The 20,119-nt window shown below is 38.5% G+C and overlaps 1 protein-coding gene and 1 long non-coding RNA gene across 9 annotated transcripts in view; one reads left to right on the forward strand and one right to left on the reverse strand.

Annotated features, from left to right (window-relative positions):
- The window catches only part of LOC135680772 (uncharacterized), a 43,777-nt gene that overhangs the window by 15,984 nt on the left and 7,674 nt on the right, over positions 1-20,119 (forward strand). For 5 of the 8 annotated variants that reach the window (XM_065194943.2, XM_065194940.2, XM_065194944.2 and 2 more), the window contains 6 exons: positions 3,828-3,926; positions 4,905-4,934; positions 12,557-12,582; positions 13,162-13,320; positions 13,956-14,390; positions 15,613-15,888. In XM_065194943.2, coding sequence (XP_065051015.2) covers positions 3,828-3,926; positions 4,905-4,934; positions 12,557-12,582; positions 13,162-13,320; positions 13,956-14,390; positions 15,613-15,888 — 1,025 coding nt within the window. Of the gene's footprint in view, positions 1-140; positions 862-3,827; positions 3,927-4,904; positions 4,935-4,967; positions 8,812-12,556; positions 12,583-13,161; positions 13,321-13,955; positions 14,391-15,612; positions 15,889-17,988; positions 19,703-20,119 lie in introns of those variants that run through there. The other 3 variants (XM_065194946.2, XM_065194945.2, XM_065194941.2) reach the window with 3 other exon arrangements.
- Positions 44-3,859, reverse strand: LOC135680778 (uncharacterized). The gene is made up of 2 exons (XR_010515528.2): positions 3,166-3,859; positions 44-3,097 (listed from the first exon to the last, which is right to left on the reverse strand). It is a non-coding gene; the product is annotated as an uncharacterized LOC135680778 (long non-coding RNA).

The raw sequence follows: 20,119 nt of genomic DNA on the forward strand, positions 1-20,119 counted from the left end.
GGAAATTTCGCCATCTTTGTTCTTATTTTTGTCCCCCCCCCCCCCCCCCAAAAAAAAAATTGCCTCCACATCTTCCCCCGGAGCTACTACTACTCGTTATCACCATAGCAACCAATCAAACAAAGGTGGGAGAGTCGCGTTTTATTTACTTTCTCACAATAACTAGAGTCACCTTTGGCCCAGGAAATGTGGTTGCAGGATTCTTACGATTAGTGACCACATAATGAGGGTGTGTACTCGCCTTTTATCTGAACCATAACATTGATGTCCAGATTGCACAAAACTTGTATCTTATAAGTTCCCTGTCAATACTTATTGTTGGGGCCATATAAATTGCATTTGATGCTTCTAACATGCCCATTGCTATAGGCTGCTATCGGTCTTTTATAGCTGCCTTGTTCGTTAACACACTGGATGTGTTTATAAGAACATGTGCCTCCCCGCCCGAGGGTGTTCCTACGACCTGATCTCCCATCGCCGACATGATCCTATTTAATTCTGTTTCCAAAGCTTGTTTTCCTCATCAACAGAGAAATAATTATCGCTGAAGTGAATTGGGAGGAAACAATCCTCATGTTTACTATGAAATAAAAGATTTGAGAATATTCTTTGTGTGCGGTATTATATTTTAAACAAAGCTCTTTTTGTGTGACTTTTGAAATAGGATTACAGTGCGTACGTTATCGTTTGAGTCAGACATCTTTGTTTGGAAGATGTATATGTTTCCCTGCCAGAGCGTACTTTTGGAGCTGAAGTTTTAAATTCTTATGAAGTTTAGTGCCGGGATTTTGGGAAATCGTTTTATATGTTAGCTGATGCTTTCACCTGCTGTAAAGGATGTTGGAATCAGATTTGATAGAGGTAAGGGTGACTGATTTTGTGGTTTTTGTGTGGACCGTCCGACGACTATTTGGCTGGCCTAGACAAACGGCGTTCATTGTTTTTGTTTTATGGCATGAGCACACCCTGGATGCAAGCCCGTTGAACTTACGCTTCGTATTTTATTCACCAAACCAATTTCGGGTTCGAAAAGAAAATTACCTACAATCTGTGATAAACTTATGTAAAAGGACAAATTATTCACTTGATGTTGTCAAGAATTTCCGTTTACAGACAGAGGATTACAAAGAGGCTTTCAAACGGAATATTATTGCTCATATTGAGCATCGAGAGTAAAGTCTTTTGATGGTCCGCAAGCAAATTTTCCCTCATTTGGTAACAAGGCGATTTAAATAAATTTTTTTAATCACATCGATGTTTTATTGAAAAGTGGGTTAATGAAATTTTTGCCTCTGCCCCTCCTGTTTTTTGAGATCGAATTTAAGGGAACCAATTTTCTACAATTAACTCAGGTTTAATGTGCACACTTTTTGAGTTGACAATTTGGTTAGGTTTATTTTGGAGTTTGGTTGGAGGTGCAGACGGTTTTTTTAAAGCATCTTACGGTAGAAAAAGGTTGCAGCTTCTAAAAGCTTGACATCACTGCCTTGAATCAGAAAAATCCAATGCTTGGAAGAAAAAGATTAGTGACAGTTTCCTCTAAAAGAGTCAAATATGTAGTGGTGAGGTCTCGAAGATCAGTGATTGAAAACTGGTGACTTTCTGTTGAGCTGGGGGAAATTGGGGCTGAGTTCAACACCCATTTACAGGCGGCGTGTCATTTGATAAATTGATACGTGAATGGAAAGAGACAAGTGAATATTTTGTTGAAAGTGTCAGTGACATTTCATAATTTCAGGATATCCGGTTTTTGATTCCAATAGGGGGATCATAGGCACCCTTTACACCCACTGACTGGACATTTGCTTGCAGCGAGGGCTGAATCATTTCTACGAGTCCCTTCTTGGTGCTGGAGTCCAAAAGGACAAGCAATTTGGGTTAATTCTTTTCTACTCGCCCCTTTCTTTGCTACCAAACTATAACATGCCCAGGCCAGAAGTGAAAGCTACAGGATAGAAAGTACACGAACAAGGATGCGAAATTCCAAAAGAAACATGAGGGGTTTGGAGATGCATGAAATATAGACATAGGATTTAGAGCTGTTGTTTTCACTAAAGGGCTAAACCTGCTTTTATTTTGTCCTTGTTTGAACTTGGCAAATAGTTTGCACAGCTCCTCGTCTGTAAAGGCAATCCACATATTACCACAATTACGGTTCAGATGTCATCTATATATCCATTACCAATTTTATCTCTGTTTAGCGTTGCTTCGGGGATGGCTATGTTTTGTTTCTTTTTTCCATGGTATTAACCACATGTTTATAAATATGTTATTTAATCATGCGTTTGCTCATATATAAGCCGCTTGCTTTCCCATACAGAAAAATCGATACTTTATCTTAGGACTCTCGATAAAAGGGATTCTCGCTCTCACCATTTCGAACGGAACGTAAAAGAATTATTTCTAGCATCAATTTGCCCCTATCCATCTACGAAATATTTTGAAGTTTGCTAATCCTTTGCATTAAAATAGACTAGAAGTCTTTGTGAAAGAAAACTGCTCCATAAAAATTTATTACTGCGAATTCTCATTCATAAGTGTTCAAAGGGGGTTGGAACCGGGAGACACCTGAATCCCATACCCCGAACTTTTTGAAGATAATAGACCTTTAACAAGTTAATGAAAATATCTTTGACGATTTTGTATAGAAAAGCCGGGAAATTTTTTGTGTTTTATTTTGTTAAATGGATGTTATCGAAAAGAAAAAGGAAAATGAAGGGATTGAGAAAGCCTGTTGCTTATTATTTATCATAGGTTTCCGTCCCTTCATGATACCTCAATTTTTATTTGATAGCGCTCCCTGTTCCACTTCATCTTGGAGGTTGGAGAAAACTAGTTAACATTAGTGGGATATATAATCAATGGAGTTGAGCGTGTTGTACGTCAAGTAGTTAGCAAAAATTAAGACGAAGAGTGATGCGCGAAACGTCGTACTTATATTTCATTCTTGTACACAGCCGTTATTTTATTGTATTAATTTTAATCATATACAAGCTTGGCTTCAGGCAGTGTTTGTACAGTGAAGTGTTAATACATCGACAAACTAAGAAGTGTTATCGCTAAATTCCTATACTGGATACCTCCTTATATCGGACACCTATCTCTATTGGACACCTGCTAATATCGGGCAGTTACTAATATCGGATAGTTACCAATATCGGACACCTAGTAATAGCCGACCTAGTATTAGCAGACACCTCCTTATAACGGACACCTCCTTATCACGATCACTTTCAAATATTCAGTTTATGGGCAAAGTCTTTTAGCCTCCTTTCTCGGACAACGGACACCTCAATCCAACCGACACCTCAATCCAACGAACAGACATTCGGGTTTTGCAAAACAGGCTGAGGCTGTTAAGATCTGGTATTGTCTTATTTTAGTGAAATATGATAAACAGCTCTTTACATCTCTGTATATCATCAAATATTTATATTTGCACTTAAGTTTTTTCTATGGATCTGGGGATTATTTATTGCAGTTTCCATTCTATTCCAAGCTTTTAACACCAATCATAAGCAATTAACTTTAAGTTTTCATTTAATCAATAAGATTTCTGAGAACTTAAGAAATAAACTCATTTAATAACTTTAGTGAATTATTAGGATTAAGCCAGGAAATATTAAGATTTTTCGAAGAATTAGACTGGTTTGTTGTTTGTTTTTCCAACAAGCGGTGGCCTAGCGTGATGAATCTCCTGCAGCTTCATGACTCGGTCTGTTGTAGAATTTATAACCCTTCTACCTTTTCGTTTAGCGTTGTGAATCTCCAGCAGTTTCATGACTCGCTTTGTTATCATGTTAATAGCCCTACTATCGCTGTTTTAGTGATACGGACGATTCTTTCGTATGGAGAGCACACGGAGGAAGTGAAGTAGACAGTGATAACGAGAGCAGAAATTCCGCCGCTTTGGTTGACTCCTATTTGTAAGTTTACATCATGCCTATTTTTATAAGAGTTTGTTTATAAAGTATCGCTCCATTTTTCATGTATATAAATTTTTTATTGTAACTTTTGAAAACATGGTGGCTCAAATGTTAAGAAATTATGTGAATGAATAAGAGCTGAATTTGTTGAGCACCGTAATTGGAGGAGTTCAGAAATTGATTTGAAAAGACTGAATAACAAGAGATAGCCTTACACTATGAACACATAGTGCAATCAATCTTTTTTTTATAAGAACAATTTTATAAGAACACGAGCCTCAAAACTGGTCAAAAGTTAAGAACAACTTAAGAACAAGCTGAGGCTGAGCTTCTGCAAAATGCAATTTTGAACAACATTTTTTCTCAAAATCGAGGATTTTTAGCGATGTATTGGTAAATATTCAAATTTGTCAGCAAATTAAGGCTGTCTCACTCACTTTTTTGGCAAATGAGGCCTGAACACCTCCTTAGAGCGAAAAAGCTAGCAATTGCACTGCTTAACCCTCTTAATTTAAGAATAAATTAAGAACAATCCAGCCTCAGATTTTCGAAAGGACTAAGAACAGTCAGCTTGAACTTAAATGTACTTGTTCTTATTAAAAAAAGAGTGTATATAGAGTGGCCCTATCTTGTGGCATAAATCTGGACATAACTTTGTCCATATACAATGTTTGTCTGTCCAATATTGTAAGGCTATAACCAAAACGATTTTTCCTAGGCTCTAACTGAGTTGCTTTTGCAGCTACTTGAATTTTGAAGTTTTAGATGGTAGAATTCATTTTCATTAGCTTCAAAATCTAATAATTAGTCAGATACTGTATTCAAGTGCCTGTAATAATGTGAGATTTCTCAGTCTATGGTATATTTTTTCACAAATTATTTTTGTTGTGGTTCTTTTTGCTATCTAATTTTTTGAAACGTTGTTTCTATAATTTTGATATTTGGACAATATCCTTTGAAAGAAATTTCTTATTCTAGGAGAGCGTTAGAAGATCGAGGAACAATGGGGTGAGTTAGTTTGCGAATTCAAAATACGTCTGTTTTGGAAGCGTGTCTCTGTTATGATAACAATCTTCTGCTTGGTAAATTTCCTAAAATATTGTAGTTTAAATGCAAAAGGACTGGAGGGACAGTTGTGGAAATCATGAGATAATTATCGGTGCTTTTCTTCTTGGGGGAAGCGTGTAAATATAACGAAAATTTGGAGTTCTATTGAAGTTAATGCTTGAAAACAATTTTCGACTTGGAACTCCTTATGATATAGGCCTATGTGAATGTTTACAAAATAAACAACTTTTTCGTGAAGAAGCAGGTATGAGTGACCGAGGTCGTTCCCAGAATTAAGGACCCCCGCCTAGTCCGCTTCGAATTCAGGGGAGAGTATTCACAATTGAACTCAGCAGCTCTTTAAACGTGCACATTGTTTGTTAATAAAGGTGCTTGTTGTGTGTAGAGTGTACGTAGCAATTGACTGAGATTCCTGGATGGTGTTCAAAGTTGAATGAATGAGTGTATTGTTATGTGTAATGAATGAGTCTTATTTATAATATTTTACAACAATAGTAATTATTATCGATTATTATAACCAGTCAACTTCATTTTTATAATTATTATTAATCTTCATTCACTCTTCATAATTTTTTTTTGCAAATAACATCAATACTCGATTTTCCAAAAGAGATAATAGCGTAAAAACATATCCAGCCTCAGCACAATACCTGAACAAAACAATGTGTTTTTGAAGATTTTACCCCGTGTAAAAAAACAGAGCTGCTTTTGTCAGCTGATAAAACGATGCTACCTAAAGTGTCACGCGAAGCTGTTATTTGGTGGTCATAGCAACATTTTAGAGTATATAGTTTTTGAAAAATCTGTGTCAAGTAAGAACAATACTAAGATTATATGAGCCTCAAATTATCCAAAAAATTAGGCGCTTCCAGCCTTAGCAAAATTACCTTGTTCGTATAAAGAGTAATCAGTATTAATCACAGTCATCATTATCAATCATCGTTAATCGTCATTAATCGTCATTAATCGTCATTAATCGTCATGGATTATCATTACCAACCATTATCATTGTCAGTCGTGATTGATTGTCATTAATCGCCATCATTAATCATCCTTATCAATCATCAGTTATCATGATAATCATCAATCATCGCCATGGTCGATCCACTTTAATAGCTTCACCATCACCTAATCTATCGTTTGTCTACCACTCTATTTTGCAAAGTTGATATCCAATCTTGCCTATAGGCAGTCAAATCTACGAGAATCTTGCTGACAATCGTGTACGTTTCTCGGTATTAAGTACGATATATTGACAAGATCAGTGACCTTATTGAGGCATCCGCTCTTCAGCCCAAAGGAGGGTCAGTTTTCTATTCTTAGAAATCTTGAAAAACATCTTGACTGGAAGACTGAGTCAATCCACATCGAGTGAATTGTGGTTTTGAATCGAAATTGGTTCCATGTGGGATTGACTGAAATGGAACAGCTTTCCAACAGTGCTCAAGCCGCTTTGTGTCTGACAAAGAGGTCATATTGCTAGAGGCTTTTTCAGAGAAAAGGGTCAATTCTTCATGAATAGCTGTTATACCTTGCGTCACCGATGCTTTGTTTGTAAAAATACTTGGTTTGTACCTTCCAGGTAGTTTTTGACGTTGTCGAATGTTTTGCTCGAAGGAAATGAATATGCACCTGGTTGCAGGAGCGTCAAAAGCAACCTGGTTTCAGGACCGTCAAAAGCAAGGTGCCGAGGAGTGAGGGGGCAGCTCTTTTCTCAGGCCAAATAATAATTAAAATTTGTTGCAATGGCCCTGTAGTTGTGAGTATGGCAAAAACCTTGGTCAAAGACGTCTGCAAAGACTCGTGTCTCCACGAGAGGTTGTTGCTTATATGAATGTAAATTTTACGTCCGACTATAAATTTTTTGCTTAGTTTTTGTATGAATGCTTGATTATGACTTTGTGTTTATTTGAAAAGCCTAAAAAAGCTATGTCTTTGGAGCTATGGTTTTGATTGCTGCAACTGCTTTTTCAAACTATATCTGAAACAGCTTTCTCTAGGATTTTCAGATCGTCTGTCAATGGGATTGGAGCTTTCTTTTCCAATTCTTTACTTTCATTCATTTTCTAACTTGCCGAATTGTATTGTGATTCGTCTAGTGTAACAGTCACACCCAGCTCAATGTGTCGGTGATTCAAAGCAAGACGGGGGTAGCGTCTGAACTTTAGTTGGTGGAAGTCCAACCCAAACTGTGTCATCCAATACTGTTGTTCTCTTTTGCAAAAAGAATTATCGGGTCACAAGATAGCTTCGTTGAAATTCGTTGAAAATGGATATTGGCTAGAAAGCCTGATCATTGACTCGTCTATAAATCTGAACTTTACCTATAAGGGATTTATTCACTTATTACTACACTTATGTCTCTTACTGTTATAGCAGGTGATATATGTCTTCTAGCATCTTACACTCTTTTTTTATCAGAACCAGTAGATTTAAGTTCAGGCTGGATTGTTCTTAATTTGTTCTTAATCTAATAGGGTGTAAGCAGTGCGATTGCAACTTTTTCTCTCTAGGCTGGTGTTCAGGCCTTATTTGCCAACAAAACGAGTGAGACAGCCTTAATTTGCTGACAAATTTGACTATTCACCGATAAAGCAACCACACATCGCTAAAAATCCTCGATTTTGATGTAGATAAAGATGTAGATAGTGGAGAGTTACCCAATCTTGTTTATTGGTACCACTGTCACATTGACTTCATAGAAAGGACTCATAGATGTTTTTATTCAATTATGCTAACATGATATCTCTGACTGTCTGAGTCTCTGAAACTTTACTCTTTGGGGATCACAGAGAATATTAAATTCGTTCTCATAATCTCTCTTTTTCTCACAGAAGAAAGCAAATTTGGCTTTGCATTGCATCGATATTTCCGTTCATCTTTATCACTTACTAATCTCTTTGTGATCAAATCTTATTTTGGGAAGATTTAAATCTGGCTTTATATAAGAAATCAAGCTTGATAAAGTCTTGTGAAAGATGGAATAGTTTGTGTAAAAGGTCATTGTTTGTCCGTGGGATATTCTTTTTAAATTCGGTGAACAAAAAATGCGCGCCGTAAACTGGATCTTCCCTGTTTGTACGCCGGATGTCGTGTTCGGACGCCGGGTGTCGTGCTTGGACGCCGGATGTCGTGCTTGGACGCCGTATGCCAAGTTTGTACGCCAGTTCTATCAAATTTTCAGGTAGTTCTTATTTGTAAACTAGCGCGTTCAAATCTTCCGACTAGACCATTCATGTCAAATTGCACGAATCAATCTTATCTTTCCGACACCTTTGTTCTTCCACTGGTTGTTCAAAATTCATCTACATTCTTTAGACTATTTCTGCGAAACTTGAACAAACAAACTGTTGGGCAAACCACCGGATCGACTTTTGTTCGTGCAGTTGATCCCCGTGCTCGGTATATAATACGGAAACCATCCGGCAGATTGTTTCCGGACTTTTGAACAATTTCTGGAAATCCTGTGGATTACTCAATATGCAAATATTACCCCCGTCTTAGTTTCATGGAATATTTTTATCCCCCTTACATGCAGTGTGCGAATGACAACAAAACCAGCCAAACAGCTCAGTGTTACCATACAGTGTTATTTCTTACAGTTTTTAGTTTGATCATTTGGGACTCTTGTTGTATGAATCACAAGTCAACTTTGGTATGCAGTTGTTTTTTGTGAAACGGACGTGGTTGCTTGAGAATTTTCAATTTTGACGTTGTTGAGCAAGAAACCAAAGAGTTTGTTTATCACGAACGGATTTTGTTGATTCACAAGGTCTTCTTTCTGAAACATGGTATTCCAGTATCTTCAAATTCCGAGGTAAAATCTGTCTTAATATACTTCGTTTTTCTTCCCAAAAGTGGTTGTAAATATCTGAATGTGCAGTAAGTTCGCTTCGTTACTGTTTCATAAGTGCGTCTTAACTGTCCAAAAAAGATATTGATATTTGCATACTGGAAATGACATTTACTTGTGGTACTATTAACCAATTTTCTCTTTTAAGGACTCGCAAGCAATGCTAGTTCAGATTTAGTTTTCCTTTTTACAATCCAATTTCTTCTTATGCCTATCTTCTTGTGCCTTATACCAATATCTTTTATTAGATCCGGTATGAAAATTTCCGCAGAAATAGCTGCTATTTTTTACCGTCCGTTCAACAGTACTCAGCTACCACCCCCTCCCACAGCCACTTGCTCTTACTGCACACTTTGTTTTTCATTGTTTGATTTCTTTTTGCTTGGCCTCTTTGCGAAACACATCTTCAGAAGTCTTGGATTCATCTTTTCAGACGTCAGGGGTAATTGAAATTTTGGGACTACCGGTTAACTATTTCGTATAAAGCTTCCCCCCTCCCCCATTAAAGCCAAAAGCCTCAATAAAAGGTGTGATATTGAGCAATCAAGGTGTGGGCTAGTACCTACGCAGAGCTGTCTGGTCGATAAATTTCGCTTAGTAGTAGCAATATTGGGTTTCCTCGACTACATAACAGACGCCTTAGGATCTTCGTCGTTACGGATACACTTGAAACAAAACAAATCCTATCGATCGGGTGAGTCACACAAGATTAGGTCGCCTTACTTGTCTGGTTATCCATCGAAATAATTTGATCACTGTAAATAGTTACAATCAATAAAGTGCAGTTGAGTTGAATTCTATGCATCGACTGGATCACAGTATAGGGCCGTAACTACTATTTTTTGGTCAATTGATACAAAGGATAAAAACCTTTGTTTCCATTGACCAATCATTTTTGCTGTTATTTTTCTCAAACAATTCCGCCCTCCTCCAATAGTCCTATTCTTTTAACGGTACTGCAATAGGAACTTATGCAGCACAGTCGAGCTGAGTTGGACCGCAACAGACATTGTCGTGCCCTATTCCATTGAAGTGTCCTTTTAAATAAAAAGTCTCCCAAGTATGTTTATGTCTGTATACTAAGAGTCACGGAAGGGTTCCAATGCTTGCAGTACCACCGTAAAGAGGGGGGGGGGGGGGAATCAAACATGTTTCTTTTAATCTTCGGGACATCACAATGTGATAAAGCCAACGAAAGGCTCCTAAACCATGTTTGAAAGGTAGAACTAGGCCCTTACTTTTCTGAGATATTGAATGGTTATTACAAGTATTCAGCCTAGTGAAATACCCCCATCGCCCCCATCCTGCTTCGTTGTGCCAGTTTGTTGTTTTCTAGGGACACATTTCACATGTTCCTGAGACCTCTTACGCGATGACGTCATAAAATCTATTTTTGGAATTTTTGCACTTGGACCAATTTACTCGAACGAGCACCATGAAATACTGCTTGCTTACAAACGGACTTGCTTACAATAGGTTTATCAGCCAATATTGTAAACAAGAGCTACTCCATATATTATTTTCCTTGGATCCGTGCTGAATGATGCTAGTTTATCAAGAGCCTATTCTTGACAATAAGTCGCCATTGTACACTGATATCAAAAGCTTCTTTTCGTTGATAAATACGTTACGAGACAGTGTAAGTCTTAAGCTCTCAACTTTTGAAACCACCTTTAGGGTGATTGAGTTTTTTCTCTTTTCATCAATTAAATGTTACAATGAGATTTTTACCGGAGTTTACGTCAGGAAGGTTTTGATTGATTTCGCCACGCAATTACGCATATATCCTGCTTTAAAGACTTTGAAGAGGAGATTCCAGCTTTGCTAAGCCTTTTAGATCTGTCCAGCCTATGTTCATTATTCGCTTCGTACATCGCCCATGTTGCTGGATGCTTAGGACTTGAAGGTTCTTTTGAGCAATAAGAAGCACTTTTCACCAGTCTGTCATAAAGTGTTCGCTGCCATATAGGCATAGCTGTCCATGCTTTTCGTGTATAGAACAGAGCGGTTCTAAGTTGCTACTACGAGTTTCACGCGCTCTTTTGAGTTAGAAAGTTTTTCTTAATTCATAAGTTCACCGTTCCTTATATATAGATACAAATGCGATATAAAATTAAATTTATAGTTTTTCAACCTACTCAAATGTAAAGTTTGAGCTATATATACTTAGTGACTCACTTCTGGTTAAATTTTGAAACGTTTTTTACGAAGCGTATAAACTAACGGCGGTGATGAGAAAAAATTTTCAAAAAATTTATCTGGATATTGACAAGTGGATATCACGTTTTTGTTGAACTCCACCCCCGTCCCTATGATTAATTTACTTTTAAACCGTGTGATTTCAAACAGCCTTATTTAAACTGCTTCATCTTTTGATGTTTGTTGCACGACTTTGGGCTTCGAGCTTGAATAGTCTCTGTCTGTTTGTCCAATCTTGAAGTGACCTCGGAATGATGTCTTGCAGTTTTTGGATGTTTATTGAATTTGACCCAGACCATAATATAATTCGCTGTACTTTGAAGTGAAATAAGAAAATTCAATTTTTGTTTCGATGTGCTTATCTCAGTTAGGGTGGTTAAAGGGTCGCTGTCTGTTTTTTATGAAAAGAGACTTGCATGTGACCTTCTCTCATGCAAATTTAATATTTGTATTCATAAACACTTGATAAGAAGGTAAAATATTGATCAGAAGAGAGTTGTTGAAATACATTTTTTCGCTACTTTTTTGCTACTCCGAGTTGAACTTAGAACAGTCCTCTTCTATGCACCAAAACGCGTGTAAAGCTCTGCCTTCTATGCACAAAAACTATAAGAGAGACTGGTAAACAGAAATTCTCATCAGATTAATTTTAAGAGTGTACAGGTATAGATAGTGCGCGAGTTGTGATACAGTCCCGAAAATTCTCCACCTTTCCTCCAGACAATACCCATGATCTCTGAAATCAGATAACAATGAAGTGTAGGAGGGGTCTGTGTGTGGCATATCTGTTTTCACTGGCTTTCATTTGCTTTCTCGCTGTCGTTGACCGCCATGTTTCTTGGACTTCTTAATATTTTTTAACGGTACTTGCAATGACTGTCAGAGCGAGAAAGCATTTATTTTAGTCTGCCTACAAGGGACAGATCTCAGTCACATGGGCTTAAGGGATGCAGTATGTTTAAGGGGGGCTTAGTGTGGATCTTAGAATAGACGTAAGAAGCATTTATAAAGTGGGGGAGGGCGAACATAGAGTCAATATAAGGGCATCCCTGTAAGCTGCAAGAAGGTACTTTACCACTGTTTCATAAAAGTGGGGCGCAAGTGCACCCTTTGCCCTCTGGTTCCTTCGTCTTTGATTTTGTCCGAATATTATTACTTGAAAAGGATAGAACTGCCCAAATGCGGCCTGAAATGCAATAAATGTAGCCGATTAGGGGAATGTAGCCCCCCCCAGCCCCCATATGTCTATGCCTATGAAAGATGATTTCATATTCATTGCGAAGTGTACATGGATAGTAGTCCAGGCCAATAATATGAATCCTCTTGTTCTTTGACTGATTTCTCGCGGGTCCTAAATTCTCGTGGGTCCTGAATTCTCGCGGGTCCTGAATTCTCGCGGGTCCTGAATTCGGATTGCCAGTTAGATTTGAATGTCCTTCGCATCGCATGTAACGGTGTTTATACTTTATAACTTACATGAATTTCTAAAACATCCTATTTTTGTTTTTAGTGACACATCGGTTGGATCTTTATCGGGTAATCACACTTTCGATTTTCCTATCATTTTTTGATCTGTAATTTTTAGGGTTGATGTGACCAAGTATTGTCATGCTGTTAAAAACGGTGCTTTTAACCTTCTTACAATCTTGCCTAATTTTTATACTGTACCATTTGTCTCTAGTACATTTCACACGCCTAGCTTGTGGAATTGCTATTTTTTTTTAATAGCATTTATTACAAAAATAGTGCATGTTTTGAAGAAAAAGTAGGCCCTGAAACACGATTCTCCAAAAATTGACTGGTGTCTACACTTTGAACTATCCAAGAAATGGAAATTGAAACTGCTTATCTACTTGATTGTTACTTATATTATTTGTATGTGCTGTGCCTTTGGGCCGATGAACGATTTAATGAGGGGGTCAGTGGGTAAATAGTTTTACCTTTCCTTTTTTGGTGTCTTTGGAAGCCTTTTGAAGGGTCGAAAATGAGTTTTTCTTTAATGTTTTCAAGGTTGTGTTGGTTAATTGAACTGTGACATCAAGAAGCTTTCTTGGTAGCATTTTGTTTCCTGTTTTCTGTGCATCAATTGATTGCAAGATATTTTTTATTATCTAGAGAATCGCACAGTTACCAAGACATCTACGCGACGTATTGTTCAATCGCAGAATTACACTGCCCCCAATGGCATTGACGAGTATGCAGTTCCAGTCAAACCTGGTTATAATGATTCCATTATCTCCAATGGGCCTAAAATGAATGATTCATTTGGCACAGGTAATCCAGCCTGTATTTTGTTTTCATTAATTTTATATCGCCATCATACCCTCCAGTAAAGTGGTGATTTGATAACAGTACCGGCAAAATGTTACACATTGTGCTAATTTTCCCACAACGTAAGAATGATAAGGAAAAAGAAATAGAGAAGGAACGGATTAAAAAGAGAAGCAGTGTAGGAGTTAGAAGAAGAGGATCAAAATAAAGGGGGGGGGGGGGCTGCAAATAGGATAGAGATACCTTTGGAAATCCAGGAAAACAATTAACTATGACTGGCGTAGGTAACAATTTTCGAAACCACACAAGTAAATTGTTTTGTACAACATACTGACACACTATGCAGTCCCTTCCAGAAACTATCACATCTTTGACAACACTTTTGTTAAATTTCTTATGTATCTTAATGATATATAATAAATCTTAAATTCAGGTCTTTTACCCTGTTCACTCAGTCAGGGCCTTGAATGGATAGGGAAATATGTAAGTCTTAATCTTAATAAAATATTTTGTTGACATATGCGCTTAAGATTTATTGCATAGTTCTCAGTTTCACCTACCCTGGGTACCAGACTCATTATATAGTGAGTCTGGTACCCAGGGTGAGTTTTACCACGCTCATGCCGTTTTGTCTACAGATGAAAGATTGGTGAGGACGCCTTCAAACGCGAGTTCTCTGTCATACAGAAGTGGACGCGCGGACCCGTACACGACATCACACTCAACTGTCGTTACTACTGTCGCACCCGATGGCGCACTCGTCACGACGTACACAACACGTACCACTACTGTACAAGAAGAACCGACAACGATAACCAAGCAGTATATCGTGCGATCTTCGTCGGATAATCCAGAGTACGATGAAGAACAGCTCGGTCCCAGGGGTTACAGCAGCTCTTCCAAAGTTACACGTCATTACTCCTCCGCATCATCAAGCACGCTACCAAGAGAGGTGGCCCGGGTTGAACTACCAAAACCAACCGGACCCGGACACTCGACATTGCCGAGAGACTACCGGCCGGTTGGAACTTCGACCCCAGATGTTTTGGAAGAAGAAAGGAGGAACCCTGATGGTAAGTTTGCCGTCATCATCAACGTTTCTTTGTCATATTGGTAGAGCGTTTGGGAATAACACATCTTTCTTTTTCTCATTCAAGTCATCATTACCCTGTCATTACCCAAGTCATCAGAGAGGGGGCTTATTTACAGCCTATCGAGTAATATAATGTGGTTAATGGTCGTGATTGACATCATAGAGACCAACTCAATGCGCGTGTTTTCTTTGTTTGACATAGGGTGATAAAGAGGGGGCTTAATAGAGAGGGGGCTTTATAGAGAGGGGGCTTTATAGAGAGGGGGCTAATTTTAAAATTTTGCCTGACGAGTAAGGCGGAGCTTAATAGAGAGGGAGCTTTAAAAAGAGGGCGGCTTAATAGAGAGGGGGCTTATTTTGTTTTTTTTGCTTGACAAGGGGAGCTTAATAGAGAGGGGGCTAATTTTAAAATTTTGCTTGACAAGTGAGGGGAAGGTTAATAGAGAGGGGGCTTGAAAGAGAGGGGGCTTGAAAGAGGGGGGGGCTTAATAGAGCTTTTACGGTATATGATTGTTCCTGTTACAAGAGACTCAACCTCTCGTCGATTGTCTGGCAATTTGATTTTGTTTTATGATGAACCTTTTTGTGTTGGGCTCCAATAGTCCAATCTAAATGTAGTATTGGGGGATAGTTGTCAGAATCGAGTTGGGGTCTGCATAGCAGATACATTTTTCTATTATGTAAAAACTGTTTGTTATTGATTTGTTGCTTTTAATGAAAACAAGCAGAACACTTTTGCTCTGATGAAGCCCCGTATGCCAGGGCGAAATATTAGCCTTTACTGATTTACGTGTTTTTATTGTTGTTTATTCTCGGCGTATTGCGGTGTTTCATATTTGCTACATTTTTATCGACTTTTCGCCGCAAGAACTCCTTGGAGCCCGTCGAGCAGCCTGCTACAGTGGCCTTTTCTTCATTCACACAGAACAATTTATCCCCACTTTTAGCAAAATGTGTGCGAGGTTTGAAACCTTGATCTAGAGCTCATTCTCTTGCGAAATTTGTATGACTAGTTATGCTATGTTCCAGAATTAGCAAATCGATTACTCATATACATTACCGTCTTATACCTGGCTCCTGTGGTACCAAAATTGGTAAAACGGGAAAATTTTCCTCGTGCTTTGTTTTTCGTCATGTCATTCCTTTCGAAGTAGACGTCGGCATCTTTGCAAGATCCTTTGATGTTGTTTATCATTTCGCAGGATCTATCACAAGAGTGAGAAAGGTGGTGTCAACAACAACCCACGTGATGGAAAATGACGAGCCTGTTGTCGAGGTGACAATTGGACCTAGAGAAATGCAAGAGAGTATGCAGAGAACGACCCGCACTACAACAACATCAACCAGCAGGACATCGAACCGCTCGGAGCACGACACTTCAACGGACTATACCTACGAACAAGACGCGAAAGCACCGAGGAGTCCGAATGGATACTTGATTGATGAAAGTAGAACATCAGTTACCCAGTCAACTAGAGGTGAGAGCAAATATCTTTCTTTTTGTTTATTGTGCTCTGCTGTGACGGAAAAACCTAGGATTCATCGGTCCTCTTTAAAACTTTTATCTTGTTCCTTGTTAGTGTCATCTTTTATCGCCATATTTGCCAAAAATGGATCATGGAATTGGAGTCTTCATGTTGAAATTAGTCTGTGTCGATAGTTGTATGTTGTCGGGTCGTAAATTAGGCCATTTTCAAAATTTTACAGGGCTAATTAGTGACCCAATCAAGCGTATTCTCTTTTTGAATCCAAAAAATAGCCCTATTTTGCCTTATGCATTATAACAAAACGTTTCGATCCATTCTAAATGCTTTCTCAGGTCACAATCTTGTTGCCTGATTGAAGCTATACCGTTTGATGTTAAAATAATACTCTTTCTTCTTGTTCCTGACGACAACTAGTCATCTTTTGCCACTGCCCAAATGTCAATACATTCAAATCACATAGAAACTTCCCTTTTGCCGTGGTGTTTGGCAAGGCCCTCTGTCCTTCTGTATAGCATTGTGTGTTCTGAGTTTAATTTGATTATGTATATAATTAAATCATGTTTACCCTAGTAATTGGCACCTGTTGTGCATTTTGCCTTTGCAATATTACTTCCTTGTCACGCAAAGTAGTTAGAACAACTTTCTTGGAATCATAGGCCAAATCTGTTTTGCAAAAGCTTTCCATAAGTCAAAAAAGCATTATCTAGATTTAAGGCCCAATAAAACTGTTATCAGTAGCCTGTTTTTTACCGTAAAAATGTCCACACCTTTTCTTTATAAGAATACACTCTTTTTTTATAAGAACCAGTAAGTTTAAGTTCAGGCTGACTGTTCTTAATTTTTTCGAAAATCTGAGGCTGGATTGTGCTTGATTTTTTCTTAAATTAAGAGGGTGTAAGCAGTGCGATTGCTACCTTTTCGTTCTGGGGAGGGGTTCAGGCCTCATTTGCCAACAAAGTGAGTGAGACAGCATTAATTTGCTGACAAATTTGAATATTCACCGAAAAAGCACCCACACATCGTTAAAAATCCTTGATTTTGAGAAAAAACGTTGTTAAAAATTGCATTTTGCAGAAGAGTGTATTCTTGATAAAAAAGAGGGTACATGCCGTCGACCTAATGAAGTCAACATTGACACACATACTTCCAAGATAGAATAATAGGACTAATTTTTTATAATTTCTATTTATTTTATCTTGCACACAACTGCTGCCAGTTTTAATAATAGGAAAGAACAAAACATTAATAAGACACATATTTAGACTTTCGTCATTGCGATGCCTTGACATTTCATAGTCCGAGTTTGCCGATCTTTTTTTTCAGTTGACTTTAGTGGACCGGACTTGGCTAAGTTGACGACCAGATGCGGCTGCGGTTGTTGCCTTGAGCATGAGCCTACTCCCTGGAATTGATTTGATATTAGTCTCAGGCCATGCCAATACAATTCGAACGATGTCTTTCCATAGCTAACGTTCGAAGCTTAAAGTCCAAAATCCTAAGTAATATTAGTGATTTGCTGATTAGGTTAAGGCAAATTTCAACAATAACTAGAGATTAATGAGTAAGCAATCAGATGAATGTAATTGAATATGACAAAAGCATTAAATGAATAATCAACCAATCATAAGCAGTTATGTACAATAAATCTCAGAAAAAATGGATTCTGAAAATAAAACCTATCACAAAATGATCACCTGACCACGACAGTTTTCAAGAGTTAAACGCCTTTTTGGCTTTACAATCTCGTGTGCTCCGAGCATGTTTTTATTCTGGGAATTTCATTGTAAAAATGCGTCCCTGTACTATGACAGTCTGAAATCTGTTCAAAACATACGAACATCACTCAATTTTAATGCGATATATTTGGAAACAATATATTTTGGAGCAATGGGGGACACCTGGGGGTGAGGGGGTCGAGGGGGACGGTCGCTCTTCAATGCTTTGGAGGACAATGCTCTTTTGTTCTAAAACAATGTGGAAATGTGACATCATCTGATTTAAACAATAGGCTTCCCCCCCCCCCTTATATTTGACCAAGTGTCCGCCCCTGTTTCAGAGCTGTTACTTTTATGGTGAGGTGGAATTTCTTATTGAATGTTGAAATATAAGATTTCGCGTTGAAACTAAACCTGCAGTTGCAGTATTGTTCAATTTTTTCACATAAAAACTTCGACAATGAGATGAAATGTTTTTTGAAAAGATTTTTTGGAATATGTTTATGAGACAGGCAGTAAGAGTGTCAAATCAGCTGTCGGATAAGAATTGGGAGTCAACTACTGATCTCCGACCCACCATTTTTCTTTCTTCGGCCTAAGTAAATAAAGTATGACCGATCCATGCTGATCCAAATGCTAAGGCTGTAAGTCATGGATTTCAATGTATGCAGACACGATTAGTGTCGACATCGTTTTAATTTTAGTGTTCGTTACTTTTGTTCGAATTCGCGCCCTGTTGTTTGGCACATTAAAACCAAGGCCATCATCGGTGGCAGTTGCATGCAGCTGTGCTGCTTGGGTTGTTTTGTGACACTTTGCATCAGATTGTGCCACGATAGAAAAGACGAATGGAAGATCAAGTTGACAAATGGCCAAAAATCAAGGCCTAGCCACTGGCTCCAGCGTCTCAACTGAGGCCTTCCGACTTCTCCAACTGCTATCATCATCGGGATTTTCAACAAAATGGCGCCTTTCGAACTGGAATGGAATGGTCACTCTTTTACTTGTGTGGGGAAAGAAAAAGAAATCTCGCAAAATTTCAAATAGAGTCTGGTCAAGTCGAAAAAAAACTACACGAAAACGAAGATCGTTGAGTAAACAGCGATCTTGTGAATTTAGTTTTGCAGAAAGAAACAGTGCAGGTTCCAGCTTACTCAGCAGCCCAGTTTATAGTGAATTTTCTAGCGACGATCTCTACCCCATCACTAGCATACGGCATGAAAGCGAAAGGAGTGTTTATAAAGAACCTATATCTAGTGATAGTGTCTTTTCTGTTGAGTCTTTAAAACGCCAGCGAGAAGGCTTCAAATTCTACAACAGAATGTCTAGCCAGGATTTATCAGCCGAGGAAGTATTTCTTTATGACTCACTTAAGCGCAGAAAAAGAAACCTTGTTAATCAAGATAGTCTAAGCTCTGCTCGTTCAAGGGAAGGTTCATTTAAGACGAGGTCCATGTCTGCGGATGAGGCATTGCTGAACGGTCCCTCTAGACGAGAACGGGCCATGACGCATACCGGGATTGGATCGAGGGATGAAGCCATTGCAGAGGAGGTGACCGTGCGAAGAACTGAGAAGTCGAAGACTGTCCAAGCAAATGATATGCATGACCCTGCGGGGCCATACGTGCAAAGGCAACCAATGGCGCGTGTTGTTGAAGAGATTGAAAGTGAAAGGAATGGAACAGTGCGTTATCATGATAGCAAGATTGAAACTAAGGAGCAACTCAAGCAGTTTAGTGACGAGCAACTAATGTACGAGTCACTGAGGAGGAAAAAGGAACAGATCAGGCGCCAGTATGACGTTGCCAAGAGGGAGGAGCATTTAATAGCAAGACGTGATCTTCGCCAAGAAAATGGCAATTTTTACGAAGAGCGTGAGATAAGAGAGCATTATCATGCTGGAAATGTGGCATATACTGGCGGAAAAATGCACATTAATGAAAACCACGGTTTTAGGCAAACATTCAGTGAGAATTCGACGCAAAATAAAGTGCTCGTCAACAAAGAAATAGGGTATACCGGAGCACGTTCGCCAACGCGGCAGGACGAGTCTTGGAAGAATGCGCCTGAGTATTCAGACTTTGTATCAGGTAGTATTGTACAACACAGGGAGAATATGTTATAGCAGGATTTTGAGAAGTATTTTCGGGTAGAAGTAACGACAAAGAGCCTTTGCACTAGATTTCATATCATTTATATTGTTTGCTCCGAACTAAGAAATGTTTTTCTAGAATAATGCGCATTTGAATCGGCTGTTTCTAAAAGCAAGAAGTCTGTGTAATTAATTGACTAAAATACTCTCAGTAACACCTTTTTGAAGACATCTGTCATTTTAGGGTGCCATTAACTTTTCCATTCGAGGGACACATCGATAGTGCATTAAAGGGATTGTGCAAACGTCTGGCATTAGTTAAAGCAGAACGTAGCATTAACACAGATTCATTTGTAAGGCTATGCGTATGTTCTCGCTATTGTTTGGGGGCAATTTGCTTCAGAGCCCACTTCTT

The sequence above is a fragment of the Rhopilema esculentum genome, chromosome 18 (assembly GCF_057945365.1).
Source record: "Rhopilema esculentum isolate cy_ngs chromosome 18, ASM5794536v1, whole genome shotgun sequence".
NCBI classification, from domain to species: Eukaryota; Metazoa; Cnidaria; class Scyphozoa; order Rhizostomeae; family Rhizostomatidae; genus Rhopilema; species Rhopilema esculentum.